Consider the following 14,597-nt stretch of genomic DNA (forward strand, 5'->3'; position numbering starts at 1 on the left):
AAAAATATAAGTTGCCAATACACTGCAGTACTTTTAATGCAGAATTATATGCCATATACGGCGCACTGACATATATTATATCCTCACCAAATCAGAAATACATCATTTTGACTGATTCACTAAGCTCACTACAATCCATAGGAAAAATATACCCAGAGAATTATATTCTGGGAAAAATAAAACAAAATCTGATCGAGATACAAAATCGTAATAAGGAGGTAATCTTCATCTGGATCCCGTCACATATTGGTATAAGAGGCAATGAAGAAGCAGATAAGTGTGCGCGTGAAGCCGTCAACTCAGCTGACTCTACTATCGTGCAATATGTGACAACTAGTGATGTTTCAAGTATTATCAAATCGCGTATCCTAAGTGAGTGGCAAAACCGTTGGCAATTTTCAGTGTCCAATCTTTGGAATATTAAACCGAACATTAAACCATGGACATGTTTCCCCACCAAAAGAAGGGATCAAGTGACAATAACCCGCCTTAGGTTAGGTCATACCAGTGCCACACACAAGTTCTTAATAACAAAAGAACCTGAACCGAAATGTGATCAGTGTAACGTTAAACTCTCGGTAAAACATATAATTGTAGACTGTCCAGTTTTCTCCACAGCAAGAAGAATTTACGGTATTCCAACAAACTTAGAGAAAGCACTTGGTGCAAATTGTTCGTTCACAAATATGTTAAACTATTTAAAAGCTATTAATTTTGTAAATATATAATATTTAATATTGTAAATCTGCTCCTCGCTAATAACCTTCGGGTTGATGCGAATTTCTCAATAAAAAAAAAAAAAAAAAAAAACTTGAGACTTTTACTGATTGTATAGCTAATGATGTGAACAATACATAATTTCATTTTTTACGTTAATTGTTTCCGTTATGCTTCATAAATAAACAATAAAGTTTCAATTTTTTTGCCGATTCCGACTACTTTTCATGTTTGTACATCATATGTTTTATACATATTTTAATAAACATGACGATATATTTTAATGTTTGAAAAGTGTAAGACTAAAAAGTAAAAAATAAAAAATATGAAAAAAAAATTTTTAAGAAACGCTTGTCTTTAGTTACGAGTGACTAAAATTAAAAATATAAAAAAATCAACTAAAAAGCAAAAAATAAAAAAATGAAAAATCTAACACATTCGTTAAAGAAAAGCGTGGGGCGAAAACCGTTTATTCGATGAACACGCACCACGCTTTTCTTTGACGGATGTGTTAGATTTTTAAACTTTTTTTATTTATTGGTTTTTAGTTGATTTTTTTATAATATTTTTAATTTTAGTCACTCGTAACTAAAGAAAAGCGTTTCTTAAAAAATTTTTTTTATATTTTTTTTCAGTAATAACACAGTATTTTATTTTTGAGATTTTTCTAGATGATGATGATGATGAAACATGTAAACCTAAAATTGTATAAAAAATGAATATCTCGATAAAATAAGTTTGTTATTTGCCAAACCTTCGGTTTGGCGCCCCTTTGGGGTTGCACCCGCGTGCGTCGCACGCGTTTCACGCCCGGTTACGGGGCCCTGACCGAAATAATAACAAACGACACCAACACATGTAAATAGACTGATTTGCAATAATCTTGCAAATTGGAGTACAAATAATAATAAAGTTATAAATTGTCAAAAGTCAAAAATTTTGGGTGACGGAATTTTATGTCGGTGAGTGTATATGAGCACAACAATTTTACTTTAAAAAAATTCTATCAGTTTTTGACTGAAACTTCAAAATTATTGTGTACACGGGGTTAAGCAGAAAATGTCAGATGAAGTTTTTTTTGTAAACCCAATCCCTTTCGAGTTATTTATAATTGAAAATGTCCAAATAACAAAATAAGAACATATTTTGAGTAATCGCGACTAGTCGCATTCGATTCACAGGCCAAAAATACACCAGAGAAGAAACACTATAAAATTTCGTTACAGGGCTTCTAATAATACCTTAAAAATACCTAATTTTACCATAATTTGTTAGTAACAATAATTAAACGCACCATATTTGGGCTTCCAGACGACTTCCATTGGATTAAAGACCACTTCCATTGGATTAAGTGACCCAAAAAACCTATAATACCACCATCAAATCACGGCGAGCTAGAATTTCCCACGGACCCCCCGCCACTAGACTAACTGTATCGTCTGCATATCGCAAATTATTGATGACTTCACTGTTCACAATTATTCGTTCTTCTTTTTCAGAAAGTGCATTTTTGAAAATTCTTTCGGGGTAAATGTTGAAAAGCAGGGGTGACAAGAGGCATCCTGCTGTACTCCTCTTTTAATATTAAGAGCCTGTGATAATCATCATACCAAGGGCGGATCCAGGACCGATTTTCGGGGGGGCATGAACTTTTTTTGGGGAAAGGTACCCAATTTTTTTTTTAAATTAAGGTTACAATGGTGAGTTTTAAGGCAGTGTTCACACATGGTAAAAGTGTTCACACACTTTTACCGTGTGTCAGAAGTGCCTTAAAACTCACCATTCCTGCCGTAGTGAAGATTCCTACACATTTCTTCGGATCCAAGTGCAGTTCTTTCAACAAGTTTAATACTATTTTTCCCAATGCTTCTCTTTCTTGATTTTCATTAATTATTTTTAGATTCTCATAAGCGTCAATTAACTTGACAAAGTCTTCATGAATGTTGTTATTGTGTACTTATGTATCTCAAATTTAGAGAAAGCTGTTCCACGTGGGATACATCGGTCGTTTCGTCAAATATGACAGAGTAAAATTTGTTCAATTATTACTTCACCACAACATGTTATTAATTGATGTTGACTGGTGCTACTAATGTATGTTGCTCTGAAGATGCTGTGGATAGGTGTTATTTAAGAGTGTTGGTTATCTCCTGATGCCATTTTAAACCTTAACAATTCCCCTCATTGCTAGGTCCAGCATCTTCGTCCAGAAGCAGAAGGTCATCATCACGATAGTCTCTTAGAGGAATATTTTGTCGACCCAAGAACACTATAAACCCTACTAATGGTCGCAGTATTTCTTTATTTTTTTGTATCTGTTTAGACCTCTTAGAGTCTATTTGGTTAATGAATGACTTTTGATGGTTGCGATAACTTTGTAGAAAATCCAGTTCAACCTGAACTCACTTCTTGTGGTATGATGTTTTTTCATGGGTTTTTATGGCTCCGTCTTTGCTCATGAGTTTGGCGAAAGATGTTAAAGGTTTCGTGATAAGGCTTTGGGCTGTCATCCCTTTATTGTGATCATATTTTTCATTAGAAACATAAAACGCCATACTTGTAAAACAGTTCCTTTTGACTGTGCGAAACTACCAACCAACTCCTTTGTTGTAAGTGCTAATGACTCAAGTAACGCTTTATTTCTTTTTTATTCTTTGTGTGTATAGAATATGGAAATTGATACGATTTTTATGTCAAGGTCGTTCTAACAATTGGTACTTTGTAAAATTACCAACATTTTGATTTACAAAACATCCTATGTCATTCTTGAAGCTTCCGTTACTGCCTTTGTTCAATTCTAGTCCAGAAAACATATTTATCCCCTGTTTTGTACATATATATGTGCTTGAAATTAAAAACATTTGAACTGCAAATATTTAAACTTATATTTTTTCTGGGAGGGGGCCATGGCCCCCTCCCTGGATCCGCCCTTGTATCATACCTCTAATAATTATCATGAATAATTATTGTGAGATATACCTACAATAAGCCAATTTGCTGCACTACACATTTGGAACTTTGTTGGAACAGTCAGTGGACCTTTGGGCGTTTCTGACACTAAAAGTTTAAACTTCTGATTCCACTTAACTCGTTTAGTGCCCACGCCGACAGTGTGTCGGCACGAGGGTTTCATCGAGGGTACCGACGACGCACGAGTGTTGGCGGTAGTATTGTGTTACTAAATAAACCGTCTAAGTATGTGGTACCAGCTATGTGGAGTTTGTTCAAGATGGACACCGAACGTGTTACACAAACATAAATAATCGTAAATAAACAAATATACTCACTTATATTCACATTTCTTAATCTTAGAGTAAGTTTCCTTTAAAGTGGTAGTTTCAAAAGGCGGCTTTCCGATTAGCAAGGTATACATAATACAGCCAATAGACCAAATATCAACTTCAAAGGAATGACCCTTCTTTGTTAAAATTTCAGGGGCGATATAATTAGGAGTTCCACACAGAGTCTTTTTTCTCTCCCCTTCATATTCAATTTTGGCTGCCAACCCGAAATCGCCTATTTTTACTATCAGATTATCATTTAAAAATAAATTGCCTAATTTTAAATCCCTGTGGATTATTCTTGCCTGATGGAGGTATTGCACTCCAGATAATATCTGTTTCATATAAAACCTAGTTTCTGGTTCTGTTAGGGCTTTTCTTCTCTTGTGAAGTTCCATCATTGACTGAAAAAAAAAATAGTTGAGAGTAAACAATTGAAAACTTGAAAGTACAAACATTAATTTTTATAGCTAAAGATAAACACTTGAAATTTAATTCATTCTACCCCAGTCAATGAGAGCAAAAACAGGATATTACCTCTGAATTATATCCTACTTCATGGATTTTAATGAAATTTTGGGAATAACCTCTACTTATCTCCTAATTCAAAGTCTACCCTATACTGATGCGGGCTTTTATCTTGGGGGGTGGTTCCCATCGCTTATCGGGGGTGGAAAATTTTTTTGGCAAAATCCACGGAAGTGGCTAGAAAACCTTATTCTAAGCAAAAACTGTTCTATATTTTTTTTTGAAAACTCGATACTTTTGAGTTATTCGTGGATAAAAATTTGCCACTTTTATTGAAAAATGTCACCTTTTTGTGAATACCTTAGAAATTATGCATCTAACGACAAAAACTATATAAAATATTTTTGTAGCTTATATGAAAAATCAAATAATGAAATAAAGCAAAATAAATAATGAAAAATCAAAGAGATACGTTTCTTCAGAAATCTTCTAGTTATAGGGGAGAGTTGGTTAAAACGGGATAGTCGGATAAAACGGGATACTTAGCCTAGAGACCCAACTGGTGCTGCTATCAATCGGACAACAAAAACTTTTTCTCAGTAGTCATTTTAACATTCTCAGTTCGTTTTACCTCGATGCCACTATTTGATGAAAAGTTGTTGTGTTTAGAATTGTTTGACTCTATTTTTTTGGTACTTTATACTTTTAAGTGCCTTGTTTTCTACATTATATTGCCTACATATATAAACATACAATTCCGGTGACTATTACACTTAATTAAGCACTCATTAATGAATATTCTCATATGTGTAGTATATCTAATTTTACTTTCACGTTTAGGCAGGAGCCATTTTTGTTTTGAAAAATGTGTGAGTTGGACAAAACGGGACACTTATAAGTTGGATAAAATGGGATACAGTTTCATATGTCCCGTTTTATCCACCTATTTATTTGTTGGCCTATTAATTTTTTAAATAGCGATACAGTGTGTTCTCATACTGCAGAAAAGAACAACATATTTTTATGTGACTTTTGTTCTGATATAGTACCTCGTCCATTTTGCAATAAAACATAAAAAAGGCCTATTTTTAAGTTTCTGACTACTGAAGATATTGTTTTTTCTAAGGTAAATTTTGCTTTGCAGCCTTATGTCTACTTATTTATACTTTTTAGATCATTTTATGCAAAAAATTAAATATTGTGAACCTATCCCGTTTTATCCAACGTGGTATGCTAAAACGGGATGTGTAGGACTTTAATAAATATTTTGTTTACTATTTTCCATGATTAATTATTTATATGGGAAATAAGCCACAATTAAAATGAAAAAATAATTTTTTCTATGGATGCTATACAATGTGCAACTTCTCTCACTACTTACATACATTCAAAATGAACAATTTCTCAGGCAGTGAGAAAAGTCGGCCATTGCAGTGAGAAATATTTTTTCTCACGGGTTCACCGCCGGTTTACATTCATATGATCGCCATTTTCATGGTAACATGCACAATACAAACACAATTATTTTTGTGAAACAAAATGTGTTATCACTTATCAAAAAACTTATCAAAAATTACCTTTTAAGACTGTTCAACTGTGAATTATAATTTTAAATAAATAAAGTACATAAATATTAAGAATATTAAATACCTATGTGTATATATGTATTTTATTTCAATTTAGGCATATAATATAACTAAAAGCACCTAAATTATTTAATTTTGAAGTTTGAACTCTTCACAAAAACGCATCCATAGAAAAAGTACAGTGTACAACACGAGAGAAAATGACATATTTCTCTCTCGCTTGATTTGCGGTACTCGCCTCGTGCCAACAAACTTCTGCGCTCGTGAGAAATATGTCTTGTTTCTCTCTTGTTGTACAATATACTATTATTAACGTTTCGACGCCCAAATCGGGTGCCGTTGTCAAAATACAAAATATTACTAAAATAAACAAAAATGTTGTTGCTAAGTAAAAAATTCTTCTAATAATTTATTTAATCTGACTCATTTATATTGGCAATTCAGACATAAATTATACATTTTAAAGTAGAAGACTTTAAAATGATATTGCCAATATTTATGAGTTGCGTTCCTGGGATGACTTACTGAAAGATAGTTCATTCGATTACATGAAATCAACCCCAACTCAAGAATATCCGTCACAAAAAAATTATAGCATGTGATCTGTCTTTAAAAAGACATCCAAATGCAACGACAGTAAAATTCTCGCGTTAGAGACCTCATAGTAAATCACAAGGAAAAACCAGGAAAAACCCTGTGATACTATCCCGACATCGTAAGTATTTGGTCTTACATTTAATTTTAATTGTGGCTTATTTCCCATATAAATAATTAATCATAAAAATGCCACAAGGAAATAGCTTCAGAACAATACTATTTTCCAGTCATTAAAAATAGCTAAAAATATGTTTTTTGTGTGCTTCAACAAATGTTATACCTTTTTTAACATTTTTCATAATAAAAATAAACAAGAATGGTATCCCGTTTTGTCCAACTCTCTGCCCTAACACAAAAAGCGATATGGTATGGTCCTTTTCAGAGGCATTTTTCAGAGCGTCACAAGTGACAGAAAAAAAGGTAAATCCGTGATAATACACATTTATAACATGACATTTTGGTTCAATCTGACAGTTGTCAGAATCGTAATCAGCCAAATATAAAAAGGGTATTGCAGTAAACCCCTTTTATTTGCAATTTGATATAAAAACAAATCAATTGTGTTTATTGCATTTATAAAATGGTATTTCCTTTGATTTGTATAGTCTTAAAAATTGTACAGATTATAGTCGTATATATAATTCGTAAATCATTTTTTGTTCGATTATAGCGCCACCTATCAACAGCTAGAATAAATGTTAAAAATGACTGTAATCACGGAAGTAAGTTTTTTTGTCACTTTCAACTTAATGTGTCAGAAAGAAATCGAAAAACTATTACGCACTGAAAAGTGCCTCTGAGAAAGAGATTAGGTGAATAGTGATTTTTTTGGTGCATGCTTAAATCGGTGTGTTCAACTTAAAATAACAGAGAAATTGTCGATTTTAACCCTCCGTTACTCGCACATGGTGTGTGAGACCGGCCCAGTAAATAACTTCCTGTAACTCTGATTGAAGTTGAGATTTTGAATTGCTGCTGCATATACCTCTTCAGTCGTCAGTCAACTGTGGGTGAAGTCTACGTGCAGTGTAAAAAAGATTATTGTACTTTTATTATTAGGCAACATGGTGAGGTACACCGGGTGCGAGTATTTGTGCACAAATTTTTGTATTTAAATCAGACATCGATAGTTTTAATTAGTAAGGTAATGTAAGATCTTTTTCTTATTTTCAATGTTTATACAGGGTGTAACGAAAATACAGGTCATAAATTAAATCACATATTCTGAGACCAAAAATAGTTCGAATGAACCTAATTTAACTTAGTACAAATATGCACATAAAAAAAGTTATAGCCCTTTGAATTTACAAAATGAAAATCGATTTTTTCGAATATATCGAAAACTATTAGAGATTTTTTATTGAAAATGGACATGTGGCATTCTTATGGCAGGAACATCTTAAAAAAGAATTATAGTGAAATTTGTGCACCCCATAAAAATTTTATGGGGGTTTTGTTCCCTTAAACCTCCCAAACTTTTTTGTGCGTTCCAATTAAATTATTATTGTGGTACCATTAGTTAAATTCAATATTTATAAAACTTTTTTGCCTTTTAGTATTTTTTCGATAAGGCAGTTTTTATCGAGTTGCGGCTTCTTTATTAATATGTTTACATTAAAAATTTATGGGGGTTTTGTTCCTTTAAACCCCCAAATTTTTGTGTATGTTCCAATTAAACTTTTACTGCGGTGCCATTAGTTAAACACAGTGTTTTTAAAACTTTTTTGTCTCTGTATTTTTTTGGAGAAGGCACTTTTTATCGAGATGTGACTTATTTTTTAATATGGTTCAAAATATACCTAAAAATGTAAATCATAAATAAATTTTCATATTATTACCAAGTCTCCATAATCTTAGCCATATACAAATATGTGGTGGATTTGACAAATATTCAAAATATCTCGATAAAAACTGACTTTTCGAAAAAGTACTAGGAGGCAAAAAAGTTTTTAAAATGTTGTGTTTAACTAATGGTACTACAATAATAATTAAATTGGAACATACACAAAAGTGTGGGGGGGTTAAAGGGAACAAAACCCCCATAAAATTTTTATGGGGTTTTTAAATTTCACTATAATTTTTTTCTTAAGATACTACTACCATAAGAATACCACATGTCTATTTTCAATAAAAGATCTCTAATAGTTTTCGATATATTGGAAAAATCCATTTTCATTTTGTAACTTCAAAGGGCTGTAACTTTTTTTATGTGCACATTTGTACTAAGGTAAAGTTAGGTTCAATCGAACTATTTTTGGTCCCAGAATATGTGATTAAATTTGTGACCTGTATTTTTGTTACACCCTGTATATTTGTTTATTTATATCTAGGTATGGATTACGAGAAGGAGAAGAAAAGATTATTTAAATTATTTGAGGAAGTATCGACTGACGAGGAAACATATGAAGATGATGATAAACGAAGTTACTTTTGATTAAAGTAATATAATGTTGACACAAACGCATATCTACAAAACTATATGATCATATATATTCATTAAATAATATAATTGTACACAATTTTGCAAAAAACTTTTTTTTAAATATCGCTGACCCATATTTTTGGACCCAGTCTTCTGCACCGTGCGCGAGTATTCAATCACAAAAAATTGGCGCGAGTAACGGAAGGTTAAGGATATAATGCTACTAATATCTTTTGTAGTGCTTAAAAATACCTTTAAAACGAGCACTGTTAAATGCCAGTTACATTTAAAGTAAGCGAGATATGGTGCAAAAAAATTGATGACTAATTTATTTTCAGATAAAATGTGAAGTATATTTAACCCCAGATACACCAGATTTAAATGCATCTTTGACTTCTACAATACCTTTTATTATAGTGTTATTTCTGTGTTAAAAAAATTGGACAAGTTTAAAATGTATGGTTTTTGAAAAACTAAGATCAAATTATGTATAGAGCGCATTTTTAAATTTTCCTAAAAATCTACTTTTTCTCCACATAACTTGAAAATGATGAGATACAGTAAAGAAAGATAAAACAAAATTGTTATCTGAAAAACTCCTACATTTTTGTACTGCACTTAAATTCTGGTGGATGAGGGGTTAAATATACTTCTCATTTTTCCTTTAAATAAATATTAGTCATCAATTTTTTGCACCACGTCTCACTTAGTTTGAATATTCGACATTTAGCAGTGCACGTTTTAAAGGTCTTTTCAATCACTACAAAAGGTATCTGTACATTATACCCCTAAAATCGACCATTTCTATTTTATTCTAAGTTGAATACACCAATTTGAGCATGCACCAAAAAAAATTTCTTCACCTACCATATCTTTTTTTGTACTATAACTAGAAAATTTATGAAGAAATGATACAATAATGTTTTATATAGTTTTTTTTTCGTTCGATGCATAATTTTTAAGGTATTCCCAAAAAAACGTCCAAAAAGGTGTCATTTTTCAATGAAAATGGCAAATTTTTAACCACAAATGACTCAAAAAGTATTAAGTTTTCAAAAAAAAAAAAAAAAATTATAGAACAGTTTTTACTTAGAATTTGGTTCTCTAGCCACTTTCGTGATTATTTTGACCAAAAAATTTTCCACTGCCTTGAAGGGGTGGGAACCACCCCCAAGATAAAAAGCACCATAGTATATAGGGTAGACTTTGTTCCTTGAGCTAGTCCCTACTTACAGTGAAAATATCAAGTAAATTATTGCAGTAGGAAGGAATTTGGAGCCAAATACCCTCACTGACTGTACTATTCTTAACCGCTTAACGCACTCACCTGAATTAACTCAGTATTAAACTATGTTTCTATTTTCGCATAACCGAGTTAACTTGGATGAACGCATGAGGGTATTTATTATTTTATTTTTTTCCATTGTTTAAGAAAGGATTTTTTATACAATGTCTAGCTATACAATGTTTTTTCCAATAAGATATGCATTTTTTACTTTAGATTATCTAGTGCCTTGTTCGCAGTATATTTTACTGTAATAAAATAAATAGATAATTTTGTGACATATTTTTGCAAATAAATCAGTACACTTAGCGGTTAAAGAAATATTTATTCACTAAAGTAAAATAGCTGAAATTCTTATAGTAAAATCCCAACCCTTACCTTTTTTCTACATAATTCTAATATAATATAAATGTTGTGATTGTCATCAAAAAAATTATGGAAGCCGACAACATTTTTGTGTCGAAGTGATTGGTGAATCTGTATTTCTTGGGTCATCTTTTCTTTTTGATTTTGCTTTTGCATCAACGTTTTGGAAACTATCTTGCCTGCATAGGATTGGTTGTTCTGGGAGTTTGTCAGCTCGTAACATTTTGCAAATCCACCCTGCAAAATATGATTTATATTTTAATACAAACTAGGACTACATTACATTCAATTCTCTCTTAAACAGACAACAGGGCCTTGATTTTTGACCCTTTGCTTCGTTATCAAATGTATTCGCTTTGTATCTGTTTAGTATACAAAGCGAATACGTTCGATAACGAAGCGAAGGGTCAAAAATCGAGGCAATGTTGTGCTACGCTTCATGAAGTGTCCATCCAATAAAGGAAACTAATACACATAATTCAACGAAAAATGCAGTGAATTTTATGTGTTTTTACATTATAATAAATGGATAATCCATCCTCGATCTGGAGGTGGATTAATATTAAGTCACTAGATGTTCGTTTTCTCAGATCTGTTATTTTGGACTTGGTGAGTTTTGCTGGAACGATGACGATATAACAAAAATCAGCTGGATAAATCCAGACTTGAAATGAAATGATCATAAAAAATGGCATGGAGCAATAGGTATACATGGAGAAAATGCAATAAACACCAATGGAAAGAAACTACTACAGTTCTGCATCGATAACGATTTGACTATAAACAATACATTTTTCGAGCACAAGTGGATCCACAAAATAACAAGAGAAGTACCCACAGGAAATGATCGCTCAATAATACACTATATAATAACACCAAGGTACAGTAATAAACAAATTAAAGAAGTAAGAGTCAAAAGAAGTTTAGAAGTAGGCACTGACTGTTATCTAGTAGAAGCTAGAATTAGAATGAACACAATGCTAAACAACAAGGTTGGAGACAGAGGAAGTGTTACAACAGAATAGATAAAGAACTATAAGCTGCGAGATCGACAAATCAGGATAAGATATATGGAAGAAACAGAAAAGCAAATACAAAACTGTAACAGGGAGGAAGAAAGGACAAATTTAGAGGAAAAATGGAAAGAATTCAAAGGTTCAATATTAAAAGTGGCAAGACAAACGTGTGGATATAGAAGAAGTAGCAATACCAAGGAACAAACAAGCTGGTGTAGCGGAAATATCAAGAAAGAAGTTAAAGAAAAGAAAATATTCTGGAAAAAAGTAGGTAGAAGTTAACAACGGCTAAACTGCAAAACCTCGTAAGTCAATTTTTGATTCGTCATGACTTTTATACTTTGTTGGTTTATAATTTTGCATTTCTTTTAAACTACGAAAGCTTGTAAGTCAATATTAAAATTTAATGCTATTAGCTAAATTTTAATATTGACTTACAAGCTTTCGTAGTTTAAAATATATGTAAAATTATAAACCAACAAAGTATAAAAGTCCTAATGAACCAAAAATCGACTTACGAGGTTTTGCAGTTTAACCGTCGATATGACATATACAAAATACAAAGAAATAAAGTTAAAGAAATGATCAAAGAGGCAAAAAATGATAGCTGGGAAGGGAATATCTCTCTTATGTGCAGGACTAAAAGTATATGAAAAAATAGAAAGTAAATTACGTAAGATGATAGAACAAAGCCTAGCAGATGCACAAAGTGGATTTAGACCAGCGCACAGTGTACAAAACCACAATTTTACTTTGCAACAAATAATTGAAAAAGTTATAGTCAAAAATAAGTAATCTATTTAGCATTCTTAGGTATGAAAAAAGCGTTTGATATGGTGGACAGGACAGGAATCTGGCAGAGCCTAGAGAACAAGAATATAGATGAAGAACTGTCGTAGGTGGTATGTAGTCTGTATGAAATTACTAATAACCAAGTAAGAACAAGAAACAGAACCTCAAAAATCTTTAAAAATAATGATGAAGTCAGACAGGGTGGTGTATTGAGCTCATTATTGTTTATAAGTATGATGAACAAAGTAAAAGCTTGCTGGCCAAAAAGAAAAAAATATATTGCAGGATACAGAAACATGAAAGTAGTCAAAGTAGAAGCATGCATATTTGCAGATGATATAGTGCTTATAGCAAAAACAGAAATAAACCTTCAAAAGAACATGACAATGTGGACAGAAGAATTAAAATCATACAACTTAAGAATAAGTAAATACTGAGAAAACTAAAGTGATGATAGTAACAAAAAACAAAACAAAAATTACCATTAACATTGAAGGAAATAGAATCGAACAGATACAAGTATACAAGTATTTAGGGATAAGTTTTAATAATAAAGGGACACAAAAAGACAAGATTGGTGTCAGAATAAATTCAGCAACTAGAATATATCATGCACTAGGTATACAAAAACTTCTTGAACAGAAAAGAAATAACATCAAAAACGACTGTATACCAAACAGTGTACCAACTTGTATTAATCTATGGTGCAGAAAACAGGGCACTTGACAAAAACCAAGTGACTGCAAGCAAGTGAAATAAATACTTAAGGAAATTGCTGGGTGATAGAAGAACAGACAGAAGAAGAAACAAAGACAGACAATAACTAGGAACGAAATCACTCAAGGCTAAAGCAGAAGAAAACAAACTGAATGGTGGGGACACATGATCAGAATGAACGAAACTAGAAAGGTGAAGAAGATGGGAAAGAAAAGGTGGAAAAGAAAAGTAGGGAAAAACTGTAGAGGACGACCAAGAAAAACATGGAACAATAGTACAAGTAAGCGAGATTCTCACAGAAATGGGGAAGACATGAAGTGAGGTCAAGGAACTAGCTAGAGACAGAAAAGAGTGGCATAAATTTGCAGAAAAAAATTAAGAGAGCTTGTACATCTTGACACCTAAGGATATAAGAGTATGTAAGTATGTATTTATAATTATATTTGTAAACAAAATCAATTTACATAAACAATTATGCAATCTGAAGAATAATATCAAGGTAATATTATAGTAAGACAGTTAATTTAATTGGTAATAATTTGATTTATAATAGTGTATTAATCACTGTATAGAAATGTATGTTTATTAGAACTTAAAATGTATGTTTATAAAGTATTAAGTAAATTCAATATGTAAACAAACAGAACATACTAATAAAAAATTTGTACATGATTTTTTGTTTTGAAAAAAAGAACGTTAATAAAGATTTGTACACGCCTTTTTTGTTTTGAAAAAATAAAAAGCATAAAAATTTGTAATGCAATTTTTGGTCTTAGAACTATGGGTAATATGTAACAAAATCGATACGTTTAAATTTAGACAAATTACCTTAGCACGAACTGGTACCTATACAATATAAAAAGTTGGATACAGATAACAGACTTACCTTTCCATAAAACTTTCCTTTCTTGTAATAAGTCTTTGTGTGAACATCATAAATTATATCGGGTATCACCTGTACATCTTCTTCTTTAGACATGTTACGACCGAAAATATAACTATGTATAATAAACTTAAATATAATTCACACACAATAATTGAACCTTTAAGGAAAGATTGGTGCAATGGCTGTTCTTTTCAGTTAAATAATGACAGTTACAAAACTTTCAAAATTAACGAATCTTATTGGTTACCATACCACGTACCCAACCTGACATTTCCAACCGACGTTTGCTACGTTCAGAATATTCACAAAAACTAGAGTAGGTTCAGATTAAGCATGCAGGATGACAAAAAAAAAACGAACTGTAAAAAATACTGTTGTTTTGTAGTTACAACACATGAATTCAACGATTCAACTGACCCGATCAGGCTGAGATAAGGTTTTTCAGATATATCTTTCACCTATTA

General features: G+C 31.7%; 1 protein-coding gene across 1 annotated transcript in view; it reads right to left on the bottom strand.

The window, feature by feature from the left end:
• Positions 1–14,377, bottom strand: part of LOC126880163 (serine/threonine-protein kinase polo) — a 64,788-nt gene extending 50,411 nt beyond the window's left edge. The window contains exons 1-3 of the mRNA XM_050643916.1: positions 14,134–14,377; positions 10,735–10,959; positions 4,005–4,402 (exon numbers count right to left, since the gene is read on the bottom strand). Coding sequence (XP_050499873.1) covers positions 4,005–4,402; positions 10,735–10,959; positions 14,134–14,226 — 716 coding nt within the window. The 5' untranslated portion in view covers positions 14,227–14,377. The remainder of the gene's footprint in view (positions 1–4,004; positions 4,403–10,734; positions 10,960–14,133) is intronic.
• Between the last annotated feature and the right edge of the window lie 220 nt (positions 14,378–14,597).

The sequence above is a fragment of the Diabrotica virgifera genome, chromosome 2, assembly GCF_917563875.1.
Source record: "Diabrotica virgifera virgifera chromosome 2, PGI_DIABVI_V3a".
NCBI classification, from domain to species: domain Eukaryota; kingdom Metazoa; phylum Arthropoda; class Insecta; order Coleoptera; family Chrysomelidae; genus Diabrotica; species Diabrotica virgifera.